This window comes from Camelus bactrianus, chromosome 7, assembly GCF_048773025.1.
Source record: "Camelus bactrianus isolate YW-2024 breed Bactrian camel chromosome 7, ASM4877302v1, whole genome shotgun sequence".
Taxonomy (NCBI): Eukaryota; Metazoa; Chordata; class Mammalia; order Artiodactyla; family Camelidae; genus Camelus; species Camelus bactrianus.
In genome coordinates this window covers 5,565,136-5,589,732 of record NC_133545.1, presented here as the reverse complement: position 1 = coordinate 5,589,732, position 24,597 = coordinate 5,565,136, and the positions used below count along the sequence as shown (strand labels likewise).

The 24,597-nt window shown below is 40.5% G+C and overlaps 1 protein-coding gene across 1 annotated transcript; it reads right to left on the bottom strand.

Moving 5' to 3' along the window:
* Positions 1–3,602: 3,602 nt before the first annotated feature.
* LOC105068861 (GTPase IMAP family member 1) lies at positions 3,603–8,754 on the bottom strand. The gene is made up of 3 exons (XM_010954826.3): positions 8,647–8,754; positions 5,857–5,905; positions 3,603–4,853 (listed from the first exon to the last, which is right to left on the bottom strand). The coding sequence occupies exons 2-3, from the start codon at positions 5,897–5,899 to the stop codon at positions 3,985–3,987; spliced, it is 912 nt and encodes a 303-aa protein (XP_010953128.3). The 5' UTR covers positions 5,900–5,905; positions 8,647–8,754; the 3' UTR covers positions 3,603–3,984.
* Between the last annotated feature and the right edge of the window lie 15,843 nt (positions 8,755–24,597).

The window sequence follows — 24,597 nt, the reverse complement described above, 5'->3', positions numbered from 1 at the left end:
GAGCTATTCCCACTCCCTTTGCCCTTCCATTCTTGAAGGAAATTTTCTCTGGCTACAGATTTCTGGGGTGACAGCTCTTTCTTTCAACACTTGAAAAATATTGTGTCACTTCCTTCTGATTTCCATGATTTCTGATAAAAAAAATCTGGAGATGATCCTGTAACACCACGGAGGTCGAGCATGATGTACCTCTTAAGAGTCTGCCAATTCTATCTTCCCTGTCTAAAGAGTAGTAGGATCCAGGCATCTCACTCCCCATTCCACTATGTATTTAGGGTTAGGGAGTAAAAGTCTTCTGGTGTTTCTGAGTTTGTCTTTCCATATCAGCCACTCCATGATTACCCTTCATTTGAATGTCACTCAGCTCTACAGTGAGCCTCAGTTTGCTTTGGTTTTGGTCAGCAGCTGGCCTCCAGGACTAATGTCCTCCCTAGGTCATTGCTGCCACCACCATGCCATCCTCAGAGGAGAGTGATGTGGGGGCAGCTTGCCTCTTACTGCCCTGCTTACCCACACTTATGTAAGACTTGCCACTGCATCTCCCTGGATGGAAGCAATATGTAATTATTTTGTGTTGACCAGGGTTAAGAAGAGAGAATCACAACAGGAAAGATATAGTAGTTTCCCAGGGCTGCTGTAACAAAGTACCACAAACTGGGTGGCTTATAATAACAGACATTTACCCTCTCACAGTTCTGGAGGCTAGAAGTCCAAAATAAAGGTGTTAACAGGGCCATGCTCCCTCTGAAGACTGTAGGGGAGGAACTTTCCCTGTCTCTTCCAGCTTCTAGTGGCCGCAGGTGTTCCTTGGCTTGTAGCAGCATCACTCCAATCTCTGCCTCTGTCTTCTCATGACTGTCTTCCCTCTGCAAGTGTCTGTGTCCAGTTTCCCTCTTCTAATAAGGATACCAGTTGTAATGAATTAAAGCTCATCCTAATGGTCTTATCTTAACAACCAAATCTATAAAAACCTTGTTTCCAAATAAGGTCACATTCATAGGTACTGGGGGTTAGAACTTCAATATCTTTTTTTAGGGAACACAATTCAAGGCCTACGAGGGGAGAAAGGCTTAAAAAGTGAAACTGAATATAAATGTTAACAGAGAACAAGAACTGAAGCTAAAACCCTCTTAAGGACACTCTCCTTAGCCCACTCCAGTTTCTGGACATTTCATGTAAATGGAATCATATTTATGTGGCCTTTGTATCTGCCTTCTTTCACTCAGCCTAATGCTTTCATTCACACTGTGGCATGTATCAGTGGTCCATTCCTTTTCATGGCTAAGTAATATTCCATTGTATGAATACACCATATTTTGTTAATCCGTATGTCAGTTGATTTGGGTTGTTTCCATTCTTTTGGCTATTATGAATAATGCTGCTTTACCATTCATGTAGAAGTTTTTGTATGAGCATAAGTTTTCAATTCTTTTGGATATATACCTAGGAAGTGGAAATACTGAGTCATATGGTAACTCTAACTTTAACTTTTTGAAGGAAATGCCAAACTGTTTCCCGCAGAAGGTGTGCCATTTACATTCTCACCAGCAATGTTTAAGGGTTCAATTTCTCCACATCCTTATCAGTATTCATCTTTTCTTTTTGTTTTTTAAATTATAACCATCCCAGTGAGTATGAAGTGGTATCTTATTTTGGTTTTGATTTGAATTTCCCTAATAACTAATGATGTTCAGCATCTTTTTATGTGTTTATTGGCCATTTGAGTACCTTACTTGAAGAAATTCCTATTCAAATATTTTGGTCATTTAAAATTAGGTTATTTGTCTTTTTACTAGAGAGTTGTAAGAGTTCTTCATATATTCTGGATATTAGATCTTTATCAGATATATGGTTTGCAAGTATCTTCTCCCACTCTGTAGGTTGTCTTTTCACTTTTTTGATAGTGTTCTTTGATGGGCAAAATTTTTTAATTTTGATGAAATACAATTTATCTATTTTTCTTTGGTTGTTTGTGTCTTTGGTGTCATATATTAGAAACTATTGCCCAATCCATGTCCATGAAGATTGACACTTGTGTTTTCTTTCAAGGGTTTTGTGGTTTTAACGCCTATACTTAGGTCTGTGATCCATTTTGGGTTATTATTCTTATATAATGCTCGATTAGGATCCAAACTCATTATTTTGCTTGTGGAAATCCAGTTGTCCCAGCTCTTTCTGTTGTTTTTATCTAGTTATCTGTTTCAGATACTCTTCATGGCATCATTATCCTTTTGTGTCTATCTTGTATATATGCAGCCCCCAACACACTGCCTATAATGCCCTCTCCTCCCCAGTGTACACTGGGTTCCAGCCTTAGTGGGATGTATATTGAACTAGGCAATTGTCTTCCCTCTGGGATCCCTGGCATGTCCCACCCCACATTCCTATCAGCTCAATCACAGTCACTTAGGAACTTCCTAGGCTTCATTCCTCCCCAAAGGAAGAGCAAGAATTGAATGTTTCTCATTATTTGGGTCACGGGTTAAAACCTTTCATTGCTCACCCCTAACACTTTGTCATTCTATTTTCACATTTATTTTCACCAGTGACCCTCCCTTTTCTCAGCAGAGTGACAATGGCAGGGGTTTTGTTTGTTTACTCCAAGAGTATATTGAAAAGTGAAGAAGACCCAAATCAGTATCTCATCTCAGGGCCTCTGCTGGCATCTGCACACAACCCCTTAAATCAAAATGACCTTTGTAGCTGAGGAAACTTCAGGTCTCAGCATTTGGCATTGGTGTTCCTGTAAGTGTTTGCAGTGGCGTCTATGCAGGGTTCGTGAGCCTCGCTTTCCAATATGTGCTCAGCTGTTGCAGACCATTTTCTCTTTTCACAGGTCTCTTTAGTGATCTGAGGTCATCAGTGACCCGAGAATCTCTGGCTGTGAAGGCAGTGGGCAGAGGATGCTGTAGGGAAGAGATCTGGAATTACACAGCTGTATCAGAGATGAGCTTGTGTTTGCGTGTGAAGACGGTGGGGACAAATCAAGTGTAGGTGGAGAGATAGGGAGGCACAGTTAGGACTGACAACACAGGCTAACCGGCTCATTTTTCCTGGGCTGGAGAGCTGGTTCTCCCAGATAGGCATAGGACAGAAGGAGATGACTCTATACCCTATCATTATATCACTGGTTCTCAGCCCACAAAGACCTATTTATCCTTTATTTTGAGATTGAAATAAAAGAAAAATCTCTAAACCTCTTAAATTGTTTTGATTTATCCCTGAATTGAAAAGCATGTCCTAACTTACCCTGTGACTGTGTAAGCCACTGAGAAAACTTCTCCTGGGAAGGAGACATTCTGCAGACTTTTCTCAATGGCCCCTAGGAAGTCAAGTGTCTAGTGATGGTCTCCTGGAACTTGCAGAAGCATCCACATTCAAGCTGCCGAGGGGTGTGAATGGGGATGCACAAGGAGACATTCCCCTGCTGGTAAAGATGGGCAGGTCTGCTCCAATGTCTTCTCTCCTTACCGTCACACACTTGAGTGTGTAGGTGCATAGTTTTTATAGGTGGGGTTAGTAATGACAGTAGCATTTTGTTAAGTGGGCAGATAAGGCAGCTGAACAGACATCTACAGATATTAATTTCTTTTAACACAGTGTGATTGTCCAGGATATTTATTTATTCGATTCAGTTCAATTCAAACCAACAAGTCTGTACACAGGCTCTGCTCTGTGATGCTTCTGTCCTTGGTCCTGTGGGGAGTCTGGGAATGAGAGGACCGATGTTCCTCATCTGCTGTCAGGAGCAAAGACAATTCAATGCCAGGAGAGAATCAAAGGCAGTCTGAGGTCAGTGGCTGTTTGGCTTCAGGAAGGGACTGCCAGGTCACAATGGAAGGTTTCAGGTGGGAGATGGGACCTGGAAGGACTCTGAAGCTGGTAGATTAGGCGAGGTGAGAGAGGAAAGGAGAGGACATGGGCCCTGAAGGCGCAGAGCACCAGAGATGAATGTGATGATCAGTTAATGGGTCAAAGTCTTATCTACAGTCTCAGGACTGACCTTATCAAGTCATCAGGACGGTACCTGGAGATCTGCTGGTACAAGGCCACTGTGCCCAGCAGGATGGCCAAGCCGAGGCTCCACCTTATCCAGGGCCACTCCCACAGCCAGGCCAACAGCCAGAGTTTCTGCTGCTTCTGCGCGCGGGCAGCCACTCTCTCTGCCACCTTGCGGAGCCTCTCCTCAGAGCAAGTGCCCCCCAGGGCCTGCGCCAGGCTGTACACATCATTGGTGTAGGGGGCGCCGCCGTGGTCCCTCACCAGGCCCTCCACCAGCCGCATCAGCTCCATCACCTGCGCCTCCCGCTCCGCGCCGGTGGCTCGGTTGTCGAAGGCACAGAATCGGCCCCCACACTCGGCCACCAGCTTCCTGAGCGCGCGGTTCTCCGTGTCACGCACATAATCTTGCAGCGAGTCCCCCGCCAGGTCCTCCTTGCGGGTGAAGACCACGATGGTGCGTGCCACGATGCCGTCTCCGAACAGCGCCTTCACCCCACTCCAGGCCTGCTGGTCCTGGGCGGTGAAGCGGCCCAGCTGGGTCACCAGCAGCAGGACATGAGGCCCGGGGGCCGAGAGCAGGTAGCAGCGGCCTCTCTCCCTGCACCCGGGGTCTGTCTGGGAGACTTCGGAGCTGAAAAAGTCTGGGGTGTCAATGATCTCTATGTCCCACGTGGCCCACCTGCAGCTCCCCACCATGCAGGTTCTGGTCACCGCCGTGGGCCCGAGCCTGGAGACGAAGTGCTTCTGGCCCAGGATGCAGTTTCCCGTGGCGCTCTTCCCTGCCCCCGTCTTCCCAGCCAGGAGGAGCAGCAGCCTGGGCTCCTGCCCCGCCGCCTTGTCATCTTCTAAACCTGTGAGCACCAATTACCTGTGAGCTTCCGAACCTTAAAGCAACATGTCCTGCCTGGTACCTGGTCTCCTGGGCCCCTTTTGAACAGAGGAGAGCAGAATGCCTTCAACTTGTGCTTTGTGGATCAGACCTTTACTGAGTGACCTGGTCCGAGATTTGTCAACTCTGGGGGATCTTTTTCCATCTATTTCTTCCCTCTTTGGCCTCACACATGCACCTGTAGGTGCTTGAGCACCTGGTGAACGTTTCTCTAGAGGACACCCCTCTATAATACAGGTCATTCCTCCATCTGACATTATCTGTCATCCACACTGTGCAGACCTGGTCCCTATTGGACCACTTCAGTGGCCTCTGCTATACTTTCCCAGATGCCCTCCCACTGAAGAAAGGCAGGAGGTACCCTGGGCTTGGCAGTGAGGGCTGTCTGGAGTCCGACATCCTGGGTTTGAATCACAGCCTCACCCTCTGCCAGTGATGTAACTTTGGGAAGCTGCTTAATCTGAGTGTTAAACGTCTTCTGCACAAATGGGATCAGTACTACAGAGCTGTCCTCATGGGGTTGTTGGGAGGATAAGATGAAACCATCTCTTCTTCCCTCTCCCTCTCTTTCCCTCCTCCTCCTCCTCTCCTCTCTCTTAAACCTGCTCCCTAGTAAGATACCTGTTTAACTCTCCACCCTTGTTCTCTAACACATTCTACCTGGTGAATCATGTTCCCTCCAGCACATGATTTGATGCCCTCTACATCCCCTTCTGTGGAGACCAGAGTAGGTTTATTCATTTTACTTTGGGAACAGAGGTGAAGATTAGTCAAAGAATTTAATGTCTCACAGCAAAGCAGGGGCAGAGATCTAGGTCCAACACCAAAGCCAGTGCTCTTCTTGTTTCATCCCAGCATCGAGAAACTTTTGGATTTCTCTCTGTTCAGTCTTAAGTTAGCTCATTTCCCTTATTACCCAGAGCTCACACTTGGGGGCAGATTCACTTTGTGAGATATGCTCTTACCATAGGCACTTTCTTCACCTCGTGTGGTCTTCTGTCTTCTCATGATTACCTGAAAGAGTCCCAAACACACTTTGTTGGTTCATTCATTCATTTGTTCACTCGTTTATTCATCAAATTGATGTAATTATGTACAATGTGTCAGGCAAAGTCTAAGGAGCTGGTGACGCCACAGTGAAGAGCTCATAGTTCCCGCCATCCCCTGAGTATCAGAATTTAGGGAAGACATTGGGAGAGCCTGGTCTGGGGTCAGAATGAAACTGTGGGGACATTTGGGAGTTTTTGGGTTCTGTCTTTCAGGGCCTCCAAATGCAAAGAACAAAGGGGAAATATGACTTATTTTATGTCAATGTGGAAACTTTATATATTAATTTTTTCCCAGTAATTCCAATTCTAGGTATGTAACTGGAGAAAAACCAAAACACCAATTCAAAAAGATACATGCAACCCAATGTTCATAACAGCATTATTTAAAATAGCCAAGATATGGAAGCAAACCAAGTGTTCTTCAATAGATGAATGGATAAAGATGTGGTATACATATAAAATGGAATATTACTCAGTTATAAAAAGGAATGAAATCTCTACATTTGCAACAACGTGGATGGACCTGGAGCGTCTTATGCTTAGTGAAATAAGTCAGAGACAGAAAGGCAAGTACTATATGTTTTCACTTATATGTGGAATCTAAAAAACAAAACAAACAAATAAATATAACAAAACAGAAACAGACTCACCAATACAGAGAAAAAATTAGTGGTTACCATTGGGGAGAGGGGTGGGGGGAAGGACAAGATAGAGGAAGAGGGTTAAGAGGTACAAATTACTAGGTATAAAGTAAACAAGATACAAAGATGCAATGCACAGGGAATATAGCTAATATTTTATATTAAATTTATATGGAGCATAATCTAAATATATAGACTCACTACGTTGTATACCTGAAACTAATATAATATTGTAAGTCAACTACACTTCAATTAAAAATAAGTAATGAACAAATAAGTCTAAATATGATCTGTGTGCTAGAGAAACTGGGATACTCCCCTCCAACTCCTATTGTTCTTATCTCCAAACCTGAAGCTTCTCAAAGTAAAGCGATTACACCAGTCAAACATCACTTAATATAATTAAACATTCTGTGGTCAAGTTTGCCTGATCACAAGAGCACCTGAACACAAGCGTACAGTCTCTACTTGGTCTCCTTCTCCAGCCTCATTTCCACCTAGTCCCCCACCCAATCAGCTACTTTACAAACAACAGATTTCAGGGCCTTTTCCAACCCACCTTGTACTTTCCCTCCTACGACCATTTGTCCCCTCTCTCATTTCTGCCTGAGTCCTGTCTGGGCCTCACCGAACATTTTAAATTCTACCTCCTCATGTCGTCCACCTGGTTCCCACAGCAACCTGTGTTCTCCCCCATTGGCACCACACACAAAGGAAATCAAAGGCAGAGGTTGGCTGAATAAACTGCCTTTGACCAAAGGACTCAGATGACAGATTTGCCTAGAACTCAATCCAAAGCTGTTCATATATTTGCAGTAACTCTCGTGTCACCTCACCAAAGCCTTCAGTAAAGTGCACCCCACGGGCAAATCACATAATGTGATTGGTTATTTTGTGTGTGAAAATCAACCAACTCCCTTAATTAACACCAGAGCAGAAATGGAGAAACAGCCACAAAATTCAGAGCAAAGAGCAAGAATTTAGCTAAAGCAAGCAAATTGTTGTAAAAGATGGAAATGATAAAGTGTGTTACTGAAAATCCATAGAACTCTCAGGTCGGCCCCTTGGAACTTCCCACAAAGTTTGGAATGGAATTTGACAAGTTCTTCTGATGTTCTTAACAGCTGAAATCTTGGGTTACAAAGGTGTCTAGTTATTGGAAAATGTAAAGCTTGTAGACTCCTTTGTCTTAAAACTCCAAGGGATCAAAGTTTATTTAGCTAGTCCAGCACTTCTTGAACCTGGCATCTTTTGGAATTACTTAGAGGATTATTTAAAATGTATATTTCTTAGAAAATTTTATTCATATATTTGTACTTAAAAAAAAAAGTACTCCTTGCACCAATTGATTCTAAGTCATTCAGCCCATAACCTGAGTTTTTCAGTCAGTTATCCTAATCCCACCCCTTCATTATACGGGAGAGATGAGGAAAGTAAGATGGCACAGCAGCCCCCAGAGTCCAGATCAGCTTGGACTGGGGAGCAGATGTTCAAGGACATGTGTAGGGCAAGGGATGAGGACCATGTTCAAAACCTTAGTTGTCTCCTGCAAGGCCTTACAGTGGATAGATAGCGCTAAGGACTGTGGAGTGTTTGGGGGGGGGGGGTTCAGCTCAGATCTACACAGAACTTTCACTTTGTAACTTGTTCTGAAGTTAGATTGGTTTATGTGTCCCCAGCAATATCTTTTGTCTTTGCTGAATATGCATTTGGGAAGTGTTTATTGCCTTCTAAAGTGTGTATTGTTCTCTGCAGGAGTTCTAGCAAACACTTTTCTTATTTATCTGGGGTGGGTGGGTAGGGAAGGAGAGAGAATTTAGTCCCATACAAGAGTGTGTGCACTCCAGAGCTGCAGACAATGCTCACCACTTCTTCTAAACTTTCTCCACTTGAAACTCAGAGCATCTTTACAGACCTGGACGTGTGAAGTTACTCTTTCTAGGTCCTGCACCCCTTTCTCATACTCACTAAAATGTAGCTGCTTACTCAGCAAGCTTCATCCAGGCAGAGCTCTTCCTATTCCTCCCAGTTCCTACTCCCTGGCTGGCTCCTCCCTTGGGCTCACCTTTCCTGCAGAATTGGTGATGGGCTCTAACGCAGACTCCGGGGAGCTCCCAACCTGCTGCCTGTCCTTTGACAGTGGGTGCCGCAGCGGGCTGCTTCCTCCCAACACACGGAGGAAGTCACTTTGCCTCTCAGAGCTCAGGAAGCTCAGGGAGGGAGGGCCCAGTGGTGATGACTTAAAGAGACAGAAGCACTGACCAGTGAGGTAGTGGGTATATCGTGTTGTCACTGCAAACCCACCCGCTGCTTTGGGATATGGTAATGTTTTCCAAAGTTTCCTGTGACACCAGCATCTTGTCCCCAACAGGAGCTATAACCTTAGAGGAGAAGAGCATTTTAGGTTTCTGAGGCCTCTTTTCATTTCTGGTCTTTGACCAATAATCTAATGTCCAATTGCCTTTTGGTTTTTAGTCATTTTTCTCTAAAATGGCCTCTTGAGGGTCTCCTTCTGCAAGATAGGAATCCCTGACTGACATCAGTGTGGACAATGCCACCAAAGTGGTCCCAACTGCCAAGAACATCATATACAAAATCTTATCATTCTGAAAGAAAAGGAGGCTTTCCCAGCTATTAAAAATAGGACAACAGAGAGAAGATGGAAAATTTTTATATAGGGTTCAGTCCATCTATCTCTGTTGGTACCTCCAACTCAAGTTACTGTTTCTCCTCTCAGCAGGGTCATGGGAAGGATGAGTAAAATAGCTACTCATTGTGTGGAGAGAAGGATTTTGGTGATACTGTTCCCAACCAGGGTTCATGGACCCCTTAATCAGAAATTGATAAGAGGCCAGATGAGAAATTCAGGTAACTTACTGGGACTTGTGCTGCAGCCCGAGGGAGTGAAAACAGGTAACATGTTCCCTTGCTCGCTCCCTGAGTTGGGGTGAGCTGGTCTTTTAAATGGGGAGGGTAGGGGCGGATCTACTGGTTGGGCCAGAGGGGTAGCTGAGGTGGTCTGCCCGCCCCTTTGGTGATGCTGTGTGCAGAAATCATGCTTAGTACCCTGCTTTTGCTCTGAACACCTCAGAAGTGGCAGTTGGGTTTTTGGTCTTTTTGTATCTTGTTGTTAATAATTTGCCCCAACTGTACATGTACACAGTTATTTTTAGCCCCTTCTAGTTTCTTTGTATTCTGTTGCTCGAGGAGATGTTTGTCCAGGTGTAAGCACTGCAGCAAAGGGTCCCAGGTCTCAGGTCCCAGCCTGTCTCAATATGGGCCCTGGACGTTGTTAAGTCATTAACAATCTATGTGATCTTGCCTAACTCACTTCAACTGTCTGGAGTTGACTTTCCATGTATGCAGTGAGGGGATTAATTTAATCTGAAGCTAATGGCTAGGGTCTGATTTTCACCCATTCTTGCCAGCTCATTATCTCTAGTAAAGACCCCAAATCCCAATGACCTGCACCTGATTTCCCCCACCCCTGCATCTCCTTCAGCTTTATCGGGATATAACTGATATATAACATTGTGTAGGTTTAAAGTGCATGATGTATTGATTTGATACACTTATATATTGCAAAATTATCACCACCATAACATTAGCTAACACTTGCATCATGTCACATAATTACCATTTCTTTTTGGTGATGAGAACACTTAAGGTCTACTCTCTTAGCAACTTTCAAGTATATAATACAGAATTACACTATAATCACTGTGCTGTGCATTAGATCCCCAGACCTACTCATCTTCTAACTGGAGGTTTGTACCCTTTGGCCAATATTTTTCTATTTCTCCCATTCCCCAGATCCTGGTAAACACTATTCTCTCCATTACTAGAAGTTCAGCTTTTAAAAATTCCACATCAAAAAGTTATATCATACAGTATTTGTCATTCTCTCTCTGACTTATTTCACTTAGTAAATGCCCTCAAGGTCTATCTATGCTGTTGCAAATGGCAAAATGTCCTTCTTTCTCATGCCTGAAAAATATTCTAGTGTGTGTGTGTGCATGTGTGTGTGTATGCGCGTGTGTCTATTTATCCATACACAGACCCTTAGATTGTTTTCATATCTTGGCTGTTGTGAATAATGCTGCAATGAACATGGGAGTACAGATATCTCTTCAAGATCCTGTTTTAATTTTCTTTAGATAGATATCCAGAAGTCTGATTGCTGGATCATATAGTAGTTCTAGTTTAAATTTTTTGAGAAACCTCACACTGTTTTTCATAGTGGCTGCACCATGACTAGCACCCAAAGGTTTCCTTTTTCCACATCTTCACCAACACTTGTTATCTCTTGTCTTTTTGATTATGGCCATTCTAACAGGCATGAGGTGATATCTTGTGATTTGAGATTTGCATTTCCCTAATGATTAGTGATGTTAAGAACACTTTCATGTACCTTTTGGCTATTTGTATGTCTTCTTTGGCAAAATGTCTATTTAGTTTGTCTACCCATTTTAAAATTGGATTGTTTGGTTTTTTTTCTACTGAGTTGTATGAGTTACCTGTACATTTTGAATTTTTACCTCTTGTCAGATATATGATTTACAAATATTTTCTACCATCCCATAAGTTGTCTTTTCATTTTGTTGGTTTTTTTGTTTGTTTGTTTGCTGTGTAGAGATTTTTTAGGTTGATGTAGTCTCACTTACTGATTTTTGCTTTTGTTGTTTGTGCTTTTGGGGTCAAATAAAAAAAATCATTGCCAAAACTTATGTCAAGGACCTTACGCCCTATGTTTTCTAGGAGTTTTATGGTTTTAGGTCATATGTTCATGTCTTTAAGCTGTTCTGAATTCATGTCTGTGTGTGGTGTATGATAAGAGTTCAATTTCATTCTGTTGCGTGTGCTATCCAGTTTTCCCAATACCATTTATTGAAGACATTCTTCTTTCTCCCGTATATTCTTGGCTCATTTGTAATAAACGAATTAATCATATATACATGAATTTATTTCTGGGATCTGTGTTCTGTTTTATGTGTTTGTTTTTGTGTCAATACTATACTGTTTTGATTAGTATAGCTTTGCAATATGGTTTGAAATCAGAAAGTGTGATGCCTCTAGTTTTATTCTTCTTTCTTAAAATTGCTTTGGCTATTCAAGATCTTTTGTGTTTCCATACAAATTTTAGGATTACTTTTTCTATTTCTGTGAAAAACACCATTTATAGGAATTGCATTAAATCTGTAGATCTCTTTGGGTAGGATGGACATTTTAACAATATTAATTCTTTCAATCTATGAGCATGGAATACCTTTTCATTTATTTGTGTCTTTAAATTTCTTTCATCAATGTCTTATAGTTTTCAGTGTACAGATCTTTTACCTCCTTGGTTAAATTCACTCCTAGGTGTTTTATTCTTTCTGATGCTATTGTAAATGGGATTGTTTTCTTAATTTCTCTTTCTGATAAATCATTATTAGTGTATAGAAATGCAGCTGATTTTTGTATATGATTTTTGTATCCCACAACTTTACTGAATTTGCTTTTACTTATCAGGGTTTTGTGTGTGTGTGTGTGTGGATTCTTTAAATTTTTCTATGAGATCATGTCATCTGAAAATAAAGACAATTTTACTTCTTCTTTCTTGATTTAGACGACTGTTATTTCTTTTTCTTGCTTAATTGCTTTGCCTAGGACTTCCACTACTATATTGAATAAAAGTGGCAAGAGTGCGCATACTTGTATTTTTCCTGATCTTAGAGGAAAAGCTTTCAGCTTTTCCCTGTTGAGTATAACAGTGGGCTTATTGAATATGGCCTTTATTATGAGAGATATGTTTCCCTTATACCTAGTTTGTTGATAGTTTTTATCATGAAAGGATGTTAAATCTTCTCAAATGCTTTTTCTGTATCTATTAAGATGATCAGCTGATTTTTATTCTTCATTTTGTTAATTTGGTATATTACATTAATTGATTTGTGAATGCTGAACCGTCTTTGCATTCCTTTTCACCCTGTTTTTGAACAGTGTCTTTTCTTACCTAATTACCTTAGCTAGAACCTTTGGTATAAAAGTTGAAATGAAGCGACAAGAGCAGATATCCTTGTCTTATATCTAATCTTAGCAGAAAAGCTTTCAGTCATTAAGTATGGTGCTAGTTATAGAATTATCACAAATGCCTTTTACCATGTGTGGAAGTTTCTTTCTCTTCCTAGTTTGTTGAGTGTTTTTTACTATGAAATGCTGTTCAAGTTTCTCAAATGCTTTTTCTAAATCTATTGAAATGATAACTTTTTTCCTTTATATGATTGATATAGCTTACTACATTAATAGATGTTAAACCAATATTGCATTTCTGGGATAAATTCCACTTTTTCATGATGTATACTCCTTTTTATATATTGCTGGATTCCCTTTGCTTGTATTTTGTTAAGGAGTTTTGCATCTATATTAATAAAATATATTGGTATGTAGTTTTATTGTGATGTCTTTTTCTTGTTTGGTATCAGGATAATACTGGCATCATGGAATGAGTTGGGAAGTGTTCTTCCTCTTCTATTTTTTGGAAGGGTATGTGAAGAATTGACATTAATTCTTCTTAGATGTTTCGTAGAATTCATCAGCGAAGCCATATGGGCCAAGGTTTTTGTGGGGGTTTTTTTTAGTAATTTTTTTTTATTAGTAATTGAATATCTTACGTGTTATAGATCTATTCAGACTTTCTATTTCTTCTTGATTCAGCTTTGGTAGTTTATAAATGTGTCTATTTTATCTAAGTTATTTAATTTGTGGGACATGACATTGTTCATACTATTTCCTTTTATAATTGCTTTATTTCTGTAAGCTCAGTAATAATGTTTCCTCTTTCATTCATGATTTTAGTAATTTAATTCTCCATCCATATATGTATATGTGTATGTATGTATGTGTGTGTGTGTGTGTGTGTTTTTCCCAAACTAGCTAGAGATTTGTCAGTTTGTTGATCTTCTCAAAGAACCATGTTTTGGTTTTATTGATTTTCCATATTGTTTTTCTATATTCTAGTTAATTAATTTTCACTCTTATATTTATTATATTCTACTTCTGGTTGCTCTTAATTTCTTACTGCCTTAATATGAAGTATTAACTTACTGGTTTGAGATCTTTCTTCTTTGTTTGATATAAGTATTTCCAGTTATAAAATTTCCTTGAAGCATTTATATTAACAATTATAAATGTATGAACTTAACAACTGAGCCCCAAAATACATGAAGCAGAAAATAACAAATCACAGGGAAATACGCTATTCAACAATAATAGTTGTAGACTCCAATACCCCACTAAAATTGCTTTAGCTGCATTCCAGAAGTTTTGCTATGTTGTTTCTTTATTTTCATTCATTTCAAAGTATTTATAATTTCTCTTTTGATTTCTTCTTTGGCTCATTGGTTATGTAAGATTGTGTTGTTTAATATTCACATATTACTGAATTTCCCTTTTTTCTGTTTTTGGTTTCTATTTTTACTCCATTTTGGCTGAAGAATATACTATGTATGATTTCAAGCCTCTTAAATTTATTGAGGCTTGTTTTATGGTCTTATCAGTAGTCTATTTAGAAGCATATCCCTTGTGTACTTGAAAAGAATGTATATTTTGCTGATGCTGGGTGCAATATTCTTGTGTTAGACCTAGTTGATTTATAGTGTTGGTCACATCTTCTACTTCTTTGTTGACTTTCTTAGTGGGGTGTTGGAGTCTACAACTATTATTGTTGAATAGCGTATTTCCCTGTGATTTGTTATTTTCTGCTTCATGTATTTTGGGGCTCAGTTGTTAAGTTCATAAATTTATAATTGTTATATTTTAAAATCTATTGATTCTTTTTTTTTTTTTTTCAAATCCATTGATTCTTTCTTCTGCTGGTTCAAATCTGCCATTAAGCTCCCTGCGGTAAAATTTTAAATTTCAGTTATACTTTTCAACTCCAGAATTTCCATTAAAAAAAAATTTCTACCTCTTTATTGACATTCTCCATTTGATGAGATAATGTCATCATAGCTTCCTTTATTTCTTTAAGTGTAATTCATTCAGCTCTTTTAAATATATTTATAATTGCTGCTCTGAAGCCCCATCTGAAGTCGTATATCTGGGCCCTCTGATAGGCGTTTTCTGTTGCCTGATTTTTCAAGTATATTTGTCCTACTTTCTTGTTTCTTTGTATGTCTTGTAGTTTTTGTTAAAACTGGGCATTTTGGGTAACACAGTGTAGAAACTCTGGATATTGATTCACCTACTGCTTTTCTGGGGCTTGAATTGCTGTTGTTCCATATTTGTTTAGTGCCTTGGCTAGACTATTCTGGTGAAATTTCCCATGCAGTGTGAAATTTCTGACATTGCTCCTCAGAGGGCACAGCCAGGGTATAGTCACCTGAGATGACAATAGTTTTAGCAGTGTTCTCTTTGAATATCTTTTTCCCTAATCTCTCTGTTAGTCTGTGTGTCTCTGTTGGTATTACACCCAGCTGTTAGTCTTACTAATTGCCTGTTGATTGCACTCCAGTTTTGACAATGCCTATGGACATAAATTGCTCCAGTCTGATCTAATTAAATTTAGTTTCCTTTGCAGGGGTAGTTTTTGTGGCCAGTCTTTCAGATTTTCTCTGACCTAGAAGGACTCTTCTTACCTGTCTATTTTTCTGGGTCTTGCTGGTAAACTTGTTGGCCTGTGGTTTCTCTTATGGCTCTCATAGGGTTGCCAGTCTCCTATAAGTTGCTTACCACTAAAATCTTCATTATTTTCAGAGTACACTTTGACTTGAACTTCCCATACTCTATTTCAAATAATTATTTCCTTTGGGGAGGGCTTTGGAGTTTTCATAACAGAAACTTTGAAATACCTTTCTTCCTGGACAAAATCTTTGAGCCTCAGCACCAGGTCCAAAGCAGGGGATGGTAGCCTCTGGTCTTCTCAATTTGCCTCTTTCAGCATGGAACCTCTATCATATGAGGGAGCTAGAGCATAGGCAATTGGGACAGGTCATTCCTGGGGTAGAGCCTTTCCCCTATGAATAGAGGAGGATTGGGGTATGGTTGGCTGCACTCACTAGGAGTTTAGTCTCTGCAGCTCAGAGCTGGAGGAGATGGGAAATGTTACCAGCCTTCCCCCATTGGTAAGATACTATACTCAGATAGCTAGCTGGTGGGAGAGGAAGTCTCATCTCCTTGGCCACCCCTGCCCAGAATGGAGCTCCCTTCAAGCAGAACCAAGGGTGGGTTGAGGAAGAAGGAAGAAGGTCATGGGTCAAGTATGATGCAGACTTTCACTGTTCTTACTAAGATTCAGTTGACTTTTTTATGAATAAATATTTCTTCATTTGCTATAGATCTTAGGACAACTTTTAGAGACTGCAATTGTTTTAAAAAAGTAATTTCCACCAGTTATGGTTGTCTCACCAGCAATAGGTCTGCAGGGTTCCTCACGATGCTTTCTGGAGTTGGAAATCATGTCAGTAGTTTTAGATTAAACTTTGACCACGCTGCTACCTCCCCTCTTCTTCCTTCCTGTTGAGTGCATGGATTTTGCATAGTTTAGTTTTCCCTTCTTGTTGTTCTTTATTGTATTGGAAGGAAATGTAGTAGCTAAATGGGGACCTAAGTGGCAGGTGCCATTGTCTTCCAGATTGCTATTTTACCTGGACTCTTTGGTTTTCCGATAATGCAAATATGTTATACTTGCAGAGGGTAAGAGAAATGCTAGTATCTCCTTATATTTTCAGATAGTCATGTGTGGTCTTTCAAAGCTTAGAAATGAGTCATTGAAGTACTATTTTCAAGTAATATTTGTTCATGGTCAACAGTAGTCAGAAACAATGAGGCTGCTTGGCTGTTTATTAGCTACTTAGGCTTTGAAAACTTCATTGTTAGAATTTTGAAAGATAGTGACATCCAGACGCACCTATTCCAGTTTAGAGCAGAGTTTATTTTGTTTCGTTCATGTCGAAGTCAAAATGTTGCCATGCCTGCTCTGAATGAGGCCCTGATGTGGGTTTGGAGACTCAGAGGGAAACCCTTCCATTTCATCCTCAGGCCAGGCCAGCCTGAGTGGGGGTCTGAAGAGGAGCCTAAAGACAGGTCAGTGTGATTTCTATGGTGAGATTTCTTCTTGGCCCAGCCTTTCTCTTCTGATCCTCTCTGAACACTTCAGTGGATATGATCAAGATCAATGTGATGATTGTACCTTTTTTAAAAAATTCGGGTGTTGAACATGGGTCCTGTAATCTGGCCTTTCTAGCTTGTGCTGTGACCACAACTTCAAGTGATGAATAAGAGACTAAGGAGGAGTCGTGGCAGGAAATGTCTGCGACCGAGGCTGGTTGCGTGTTTTTCTGCACTGGTGAATTTATAATGTCATCCTGTTGCCCATTTCTTGAAAATATAGGGGTTTATGGGAAACAAAAAGAAGTTTTTGCTGTGATATGCTGAGATATACATTACAGATTTTCCTTTATCCCTTGTTAAAGTTTTATTTATCATATTTACCATTAGTAAGAAAGTACTTCAGAACATTCTCTTTATGGGACGATTGAAATGAAACAACAAGAGTTGTCAAATCGAAACCAAAAAGAAGAAATGAAGATAATAACAGAAATTGTGCAAACTAAATTGCAAATCCCAGAAAGAGGACATATTTTTGAATTCCATCAGATGGTTATGGCAGCTCTAAAGTCTCTTCTCAACTCCTGTTCTCCTAAGCAGCCTCTTCCACCATTAGTATCATGGAATGGCTAAGGATCCAGGGAGTATATAAGCAAACACTGTGGTTTTGAAGGTGTGGGCTAAGAAATCTAGGTAGGCAAATAAGGAAGGGAAGTGGAGGTTTCCTGAGAGTAGTAGAAAACTGGGAGAAAAATTTGTTTCCTTGCTTCTTGCTTTCTTGGCTACTGGTGCCAAGTGATAAGCAAAGCTGATACCTGTAACTGTCTGTAACCATCCGTTGCTCTGATGACCCCCAGGACCCAAGAATACTGGGTGAAGAGGGCTTGTACCAATGTCAGTCCCCACATCAGACCCCTCAAGCCTAGAGCTCTAGGAATGGTCCCCCCACATCGTGGTCTCCCTTTTGGGACCACTGTTCACTGCATCACTGCTGGAGGTTTGTAACTATAACCAACCAACATTTGAGAAGTAGTGTGTGTAATCAGGCCAGGGTTCATGATTCGTGCCAGTAGGAGAGTCTGGGGATTTGTTCTCATTGGGTGAGGCCCAAATATTAGAGTATGATACAGTTACACAGTAGGCATCAAACTTAAATAATGTAATACCTCCTTATCATCTTATCTGTAAAGATAATGGGGCTCAGAAGGGGTATGTTTTCCTCCCAAATCATAGACCTTGAAAGTGGCAGAATCAGACCTACACACTTTTCCACTGGCTGGATTTCGTATATACATGGCGAGATCCAGTGCAGAGTCTCTAATATGGGAATCCAAGACCGAAGCTCCTGGAATAAGACAAGTGTCATTGGGCCAACAGAAGGATGCTAATTGCTGCTAATCTACTCAGAGTTGGTAATCCTATGCTGCCTGTGTAGCCTAGGAGAAGTCTCCCGTATATTTAGATGCATTAAATCTTGTCTTATTTTAGAGGGATAATCCCCCCTCTTTTTTTCTGGTAGATAAAACAATTCTTTTGTGTGAATTGGTATTCCATAAGAGTGTGGGATGGGCTCTTGCTGGTGGGACTGAGACATGCTTTTAGGCAGGTGCTCTTATAACCCATTCAGCCCATACTATCCTGGCAGTCAGCCTGTTCCCCTTAAGAGTTCAGGAGGCCTTCATTGCACTCCTGGGCCTTAATTCCTTCTGTCTCTCTTTGAAAGGGACACTTTTTTGGTTTCTGTTTTGGTGTTTTAGATGAAAAATGTTCATCCAGTCAATGGATGCTGTGGCCATCAAGTCATCAGCCTCTGCTGCCATCTGAAAGGTGAGCCTGAGGGAACTCAGGATGGAAGCAAACAGGTTGCCCTCTGCCAAGCTCTCAGTCACTGCTGCCACCCTCAATGCTGCACCCTCAGTGTGTGAAAGAACAGGACGCTGACCCGAGAGAGCTGAGGTTCATATCAAAGGAATTATTTCAATGGACCCAGACTCTTACATCTTCCCTATAAAGAAAAGTGCTAAATTCACTAACTTGAGATGTCTGGTTTTCTTTAACTAACAGTAATCTTTTGATGTTCTACTTGGTTTTTGTTGCAAAACTCTTATACGTCTTGGCTCCTCCCTTACCTCTTCAGAGCAGTCCCTCAGAGCAATCTGAGAGACTGCCTCCTGGGCTTGAAGTCCTCAGAAAGTCTGCTGAATAAAACATACTTCTCAACTTTTAGATTGTGCAATTTTTTTCCGTTGACAGTGTTGTATAAATTGTTGACCATAGCTAGATTCTCCAGAGAATTCAAAAGCTAAACTTCCCTGAGACAGTCACAACTTTTCTCATCACGGAGACTTCCACGGTCCACCTGGGCCAGATGCGTGGGTAGGTTATGAGGAAGAAGACATTCTAGTAAATTCGTACTGCTCAGACTGTGTAACCCAGAAGGGGGAATTTTTGGATCATTAAGAAGAACAGAAAGCAGGCAAGAAAAAAGGTAAAGGGAAAGAGAAAGATGATATATTAGATTCCTAGAGCTGCACTAACAGTTGACTACAAACTACATAGCTTAAAACAACAGAAATTTATTGTCCTATAGTTTTAGGAATTCAAACTCAAAATGTTGGCTGAGCCATGCTCATTCAGAAGGGTCTAGGGAAGGATCCTTCCTTGCATCTTCATAGCTTCTGGTGGTTGCTGGCAGTCCTTGGTATTTCTTGGCTTATAGATGCATTATGCCACTCTCTTTCCTCTTGCATTTTACTATAAGCAACAAGAAGGAACCAGGCTGCAGCTTCCACACTTTGCTTAGAATTCTCTTCAGCTAAATATTAAAATTCATCACTTCCAAGTTCTATCTTCCACCCAACAACAGAACATAATTCAGCTGGCTTCTCTGCCAGTTTATAACAAGTTATCACCTTTCCTCCAGTGCCAACAAACTTTTCCTCATTTCCATCTGAGATCTCACCAGGGGCACCTTTAATATTCATTTTCCTAGAACAGTCTCTTCAAGGCAGTCTAGGACTTCTCTATTATGTGCCTCAAAATTCTTCCAGCTTCTATCCATTTGCCGATTTCAATACCACTTCCACATTTTAGCTATTTTTTACAGCAGCAATCCACTTCCTGGTACCAAAAGCAGTATTAGTTTCAAAGGCCTGCTGTAACAAACTGGTGGCTTACAGCAACAAAGATGTATTGTCTCACAGCTATGGAGGCTGGAAGTCTAGAATCAAGATGTTTTCAGGACCATGCTCATTCTGAAGCCTCTGGGGGAGGATTCTTTACTTCTTCCTAGTTTCTGGTGGTTGCTGGAAATATTTGGCATTCTTTGGCTTGTAGCTGCATCATTCCAGTCTCTACCTGGTTTTGTCACACAGTGTTCTCCCTGTGTTTCCAAATTTCCTTCAATTTATAATGATACTAGTCATTGAATTGGGGCCCATCTTAAAGACCTCATCTTCACTTTATAACATCTCAAAGACTCTATTCCAAATAAGGCACATTCTCAGGTACTAGGGGTTAGGCTTTGAACCTGTCTTTTGTGGAGGACACAATTCAACCTATAATATGTGGCAAAAAGGGGACAGTGGATGTAGTTTAAGAGTGAAATACCTTGATCTCTTCCAGTCCTAGGTGCAGTTAGCAGGTTAAGCCCTTGTAAATAGTTTCCTTACGTCACTGGCGCTTATTAGACATCTACTGCCTAAAACTTAGAGCCCCCATTCCTTGGCCAATAATCATTACAGTCTGGCTCAACTTTTCTTCCAAGGCCAATTTTCCTCCACTCTCCTTGAGAAGGAATCTAATACTGTGTTTCAACCTAAATGTCCAGCCATAGTTCCTGTTAGTAGCTACTTCACATGGTTGTAAGAATGGTAGAGATAGTGCCTAGGACACAGTAGGCTGTTAATAAATGCTGGTAATGATCCCTCCACTCCAAACGCTTATGGTTCTCTGCCCACGTCCTATATGTTTCTACCTCCAAGGCTTTGCTCAGGCTAGTTCTCCCTCTGTTTCTTCTAAGAGTGTGATTTTCACAAGGCAAAATCATGACTCTCGTGCAAATGTAAAATAAACACAGGTCAAAGATTTTGCTCAACTCATTGTTTAATGAGGGGCCCAGTAAGGTATTATAATTAGTTTAAAGAGCATTTACGAATCTAGGGTCAGTGTCCAAGACAGTCATAAGATGTAACTTTTGGGTTATATATTCCACCAGACAGAAATTATTTGCATGTCTAAGACAAAAATGTGCAGAATACCTCTTGGTCCTTATAGGATTGTAAAATGTCTCAGTAGTCAAGCCTAGCATTCCATCCAAAGTAATCTCTTTTGCCTGTTTCTAAAGTTTGGATCATTTTAGTAGCATTCTCCATCTTGTGATCATAAACAACCTCCAACAATTACAGCTGGTCTCTAGAAGACTGGTCCTACTATGCACAGCCTGAGTCCTTACATAGATGCAGCAAGAATTTTAATTAACCAGATAGGTCTCCTTGAGATTGCTCAGCAAATCTAGAGCTTAACAGTATGAAACTGGTACTGATTCCAAAGAATTAACTTCTGTTTGGAAATTTGAAAAACAAATCTTGAATCAGACTTTTAAAAGTCTCTATTTGTTCTTCCGTCCCAAGTGTAAGAACCAAGACCCAAGCACTTTCTCCAATAAATTTTACACGTTGTACCCATACATTTAAGTGAATTTTCCCTCTTTTTGAGCTCTCCAAAATTTGTTGAGGGTCCTAGGCCACCAGAGTGGGTTTCCTTACTACCCGAGACTAGGACCCTGGAAGCCAGGTATCATGTTAGTTTTCTTGGGAGGGTTTTGTAGGCATTAGCTCCGTATAGAACATCAACCATTATTCCTGGTTATACGTGGTTAAATAAGAATTACTCTCAAATATCACTCTATATTTGGCCTTCATGCAGAATTTGTTTTTCTAATTATGTCTTCATGAAAAAGAAGATAGATTTTTTTGTGTGGAACCAATGTAAATGATTATAGTGTCATGAAAAATAAGAAAGGCTAAGGAGAAGTGTTTGTTTTTGAATTCTGAATGTGAGTGAAAATCAGATAACATTTAAAAGTAGTTGATATTAGTTTACAAATACATATTCTAGTAAGTTGTGGATTAGAGATAGTTTAAGGAGAATGAGTTTCCTCAAAGATCCAATAGAAATAGAATATTAAAAATAATACCAACAATATTGCAAATAAATGATCTCAATAACATTTCCTTAATCAGTTCATTCAGTCCCACATAATTAGTTGTGTGATTAATTGTTGTTCTGCTGGATCATAGGTCAGGAGTCTGATTTCATGAAGTACATCTGCTTCTAGACTTGAAAGAGTCCTGGAAATCCTGGCTCCTTCCACTGGTGCAGTCTGAGTGTTGACTAAGTATTTGCATCTTGGAAACCTGATCTTAAGAGTCTACTTGTTGAAGTAACACTAGCTTCAGAGTACCTAGTACGGGTTTTTCCATGAAGCTCTGAGATGTTGAGTCTCTGTTTGAGACACAAATTCTGACTGGTAGCTTATAGCAGAGTCTTCAGGCAAGTGTAAGAAGGAAACAGAGACCTGTTTGATAATGAGACTGAATGATTATGGTTAATTTATTAGAGTCACCAAAAATATCAAAGGAGAGGAGAGTAAAAGTCTCTTTTGGGGCATGGTATTTAATTTATGAGGGTTTGATCAGTGTTTCCCTTGAGCAATCCAATTCCAAGTGCACTTTTAAACCCAGCACCTGTGTCTCTTTTGTTACAAGGCTACCCTCAGCCTACAAAAGGCAGTACCTCTTGTGTACTTGGGTAGCCAGAAAACCATCTCAACAAAGACTTATGGGTGTGGGGATATAAATAATCCAGATCTCTTGCCCTGGTAGACAGTCTGTGAAGGTGCTGAATCTTCTTTTTCATGCAGGTACCATTTGGGGGAAGAGTGAGTGGGGAGAAACCCAGAAGCCTGAAGAACATCCAAAAGCCACGTAGTTAACTTGAAGGAGACTATTGAAAAGTGAAAATAACTAAGATCATTTTACCTGGTAGCAGATGGAGGGCTCCAATACCCCTGGCTTCTGTCATTATTCATGATCTCTTTGATTGTTTTGCTAAATGACAGACTGGGTGGGGCCCAATGTCTGTCCCTGCATCTATCCCTGGCTGAAGGAAGGGGTGTTCCTTGGCAAAAGCTTGTGATTTTAATTTTTCTGAAGACTTAGGAAGGAAGTGTTTTCAGATGCATAGACAGGGGAAGAGAAGCTGAACCAGAAATCAATAGAGTCCTAGAACTTTTATGTCTGCTAATTATGTACAGCCATTCTCGAGATTGGAGGACAAGTCCTTCTGCAGTGGATAGAAAACATAAAATAAGGGTTTTCCAAGAATTTACTTCTCCCTATAGGGTCTTCAGTTCTATTTATGTATTTGAATATGCTATGGACTGAATTGTGTTTCCTGGTCCCAAATATATATGTTGAAGTCCTAACCCCCAGATGTGATGATATGAGATGGGGCATTTTGGAAGTGATTAGATTGAGATAAGGTTATGAATGTGGGGCTCTCATGATGGAATTAATGCCCTTATAAGAAGAAATATTGGAGAGGTTGCTTTCTCTTAACCATGTATGAACTCAGTGAGAAGTTCTGCAAGCCAGAAGAAGAGCCCTCACCAAGGAACCAAATTAGATGGTTCGTTAATCTTGGACTTCCTAGCCTCCAGAACTGTGAGAAGTAAATTCCTGTTGTTTAAGCCACCCAATCTATGATATTTTGTTTTGGCAGTCCAAGCTGACTAATACAGGCACTTATGATGTAAAATCATACAGTAGGTGAATTTAAAGAAGGTAATTGATGACCTGAGACTGGCATCAAGAGTTCTGTTACTACTACTAGATAACACTCATTGATCATTTACTATAATCTGAGTACCATTCTAACCATTTTATATACACTACTGTATTTAATTTCACAACAACCCTATCAAGTAACTCCATTTTAAAGGTTAGGAAAGTGAGTTGCAGACATGTTAACTTATCCAAATGTGGTAGGCTGAATAATGCTCCTTAGATAGCCATGTCCTAGTCCCCAGAACCTGTGAATGTTACCTTATTGCAAAAGGGTCTTGGAAGATGTGATTAAGTTAATGATTTTGAGATGGGAAGATTATCCTGGATTATCTAGGTGGACCATAGATGTAATCACATAGATCCTTATAAGAGAGAGGCAAGAAGATCAAAGGAAGAGGAAGGCAATGTGATGATGGCAGCAGAGATTGGAGTGATGTGGCAACAATCCAAGGTATGCTGGCAGCTTCTAGAAGATGTAAGAGGCAAGGGATAAATTCTCTTTTGGAGCCTCTAGAAAGAACCAGCCTTGCTGATACCTTATTTTTGTCTCCATAAGACTAATTTCAGGCTCATGACTTTCAGAACTGTAAAGAGAATACATTTGTATTGTTTTAGGCCACTATTTTTGGTAATTTGTTCTGGGAGCAATAGGTAGTTGATATACCAAGGTTACATAGTTAATCTGTGGAAGAGCCTGGACAATGTGAGGAACCATTCCTTTCATCTCCTATTATTACTTTTGCAATGTCTTGATAAGTTCAGCTTTGAATTTATCTAGATCATAGCAGCAGAAAAAGCCCTGAGCTCAACAAGGTGGATTCCTATAGAATTTAAAGAAATGTCTTTTGATGACCTCCAGTCTTTTGGAAAATTCATATATAGCCACATTGCCACATGTGTATATGATATAAAGAATAAAAGGAAAATGTGGAAAAGGAAGCTGTGGCTTTCCCACATTCATCTTTTTTGCTCCTGATATAGGACCATGTGGATGGAGTAGCATTCTGGGTGAAGGGAGCAACCTGGAGTTGTGGGGGTAGGGGTGGGGAACAGCAGAGAGACAGATGGCTCACAGTAGA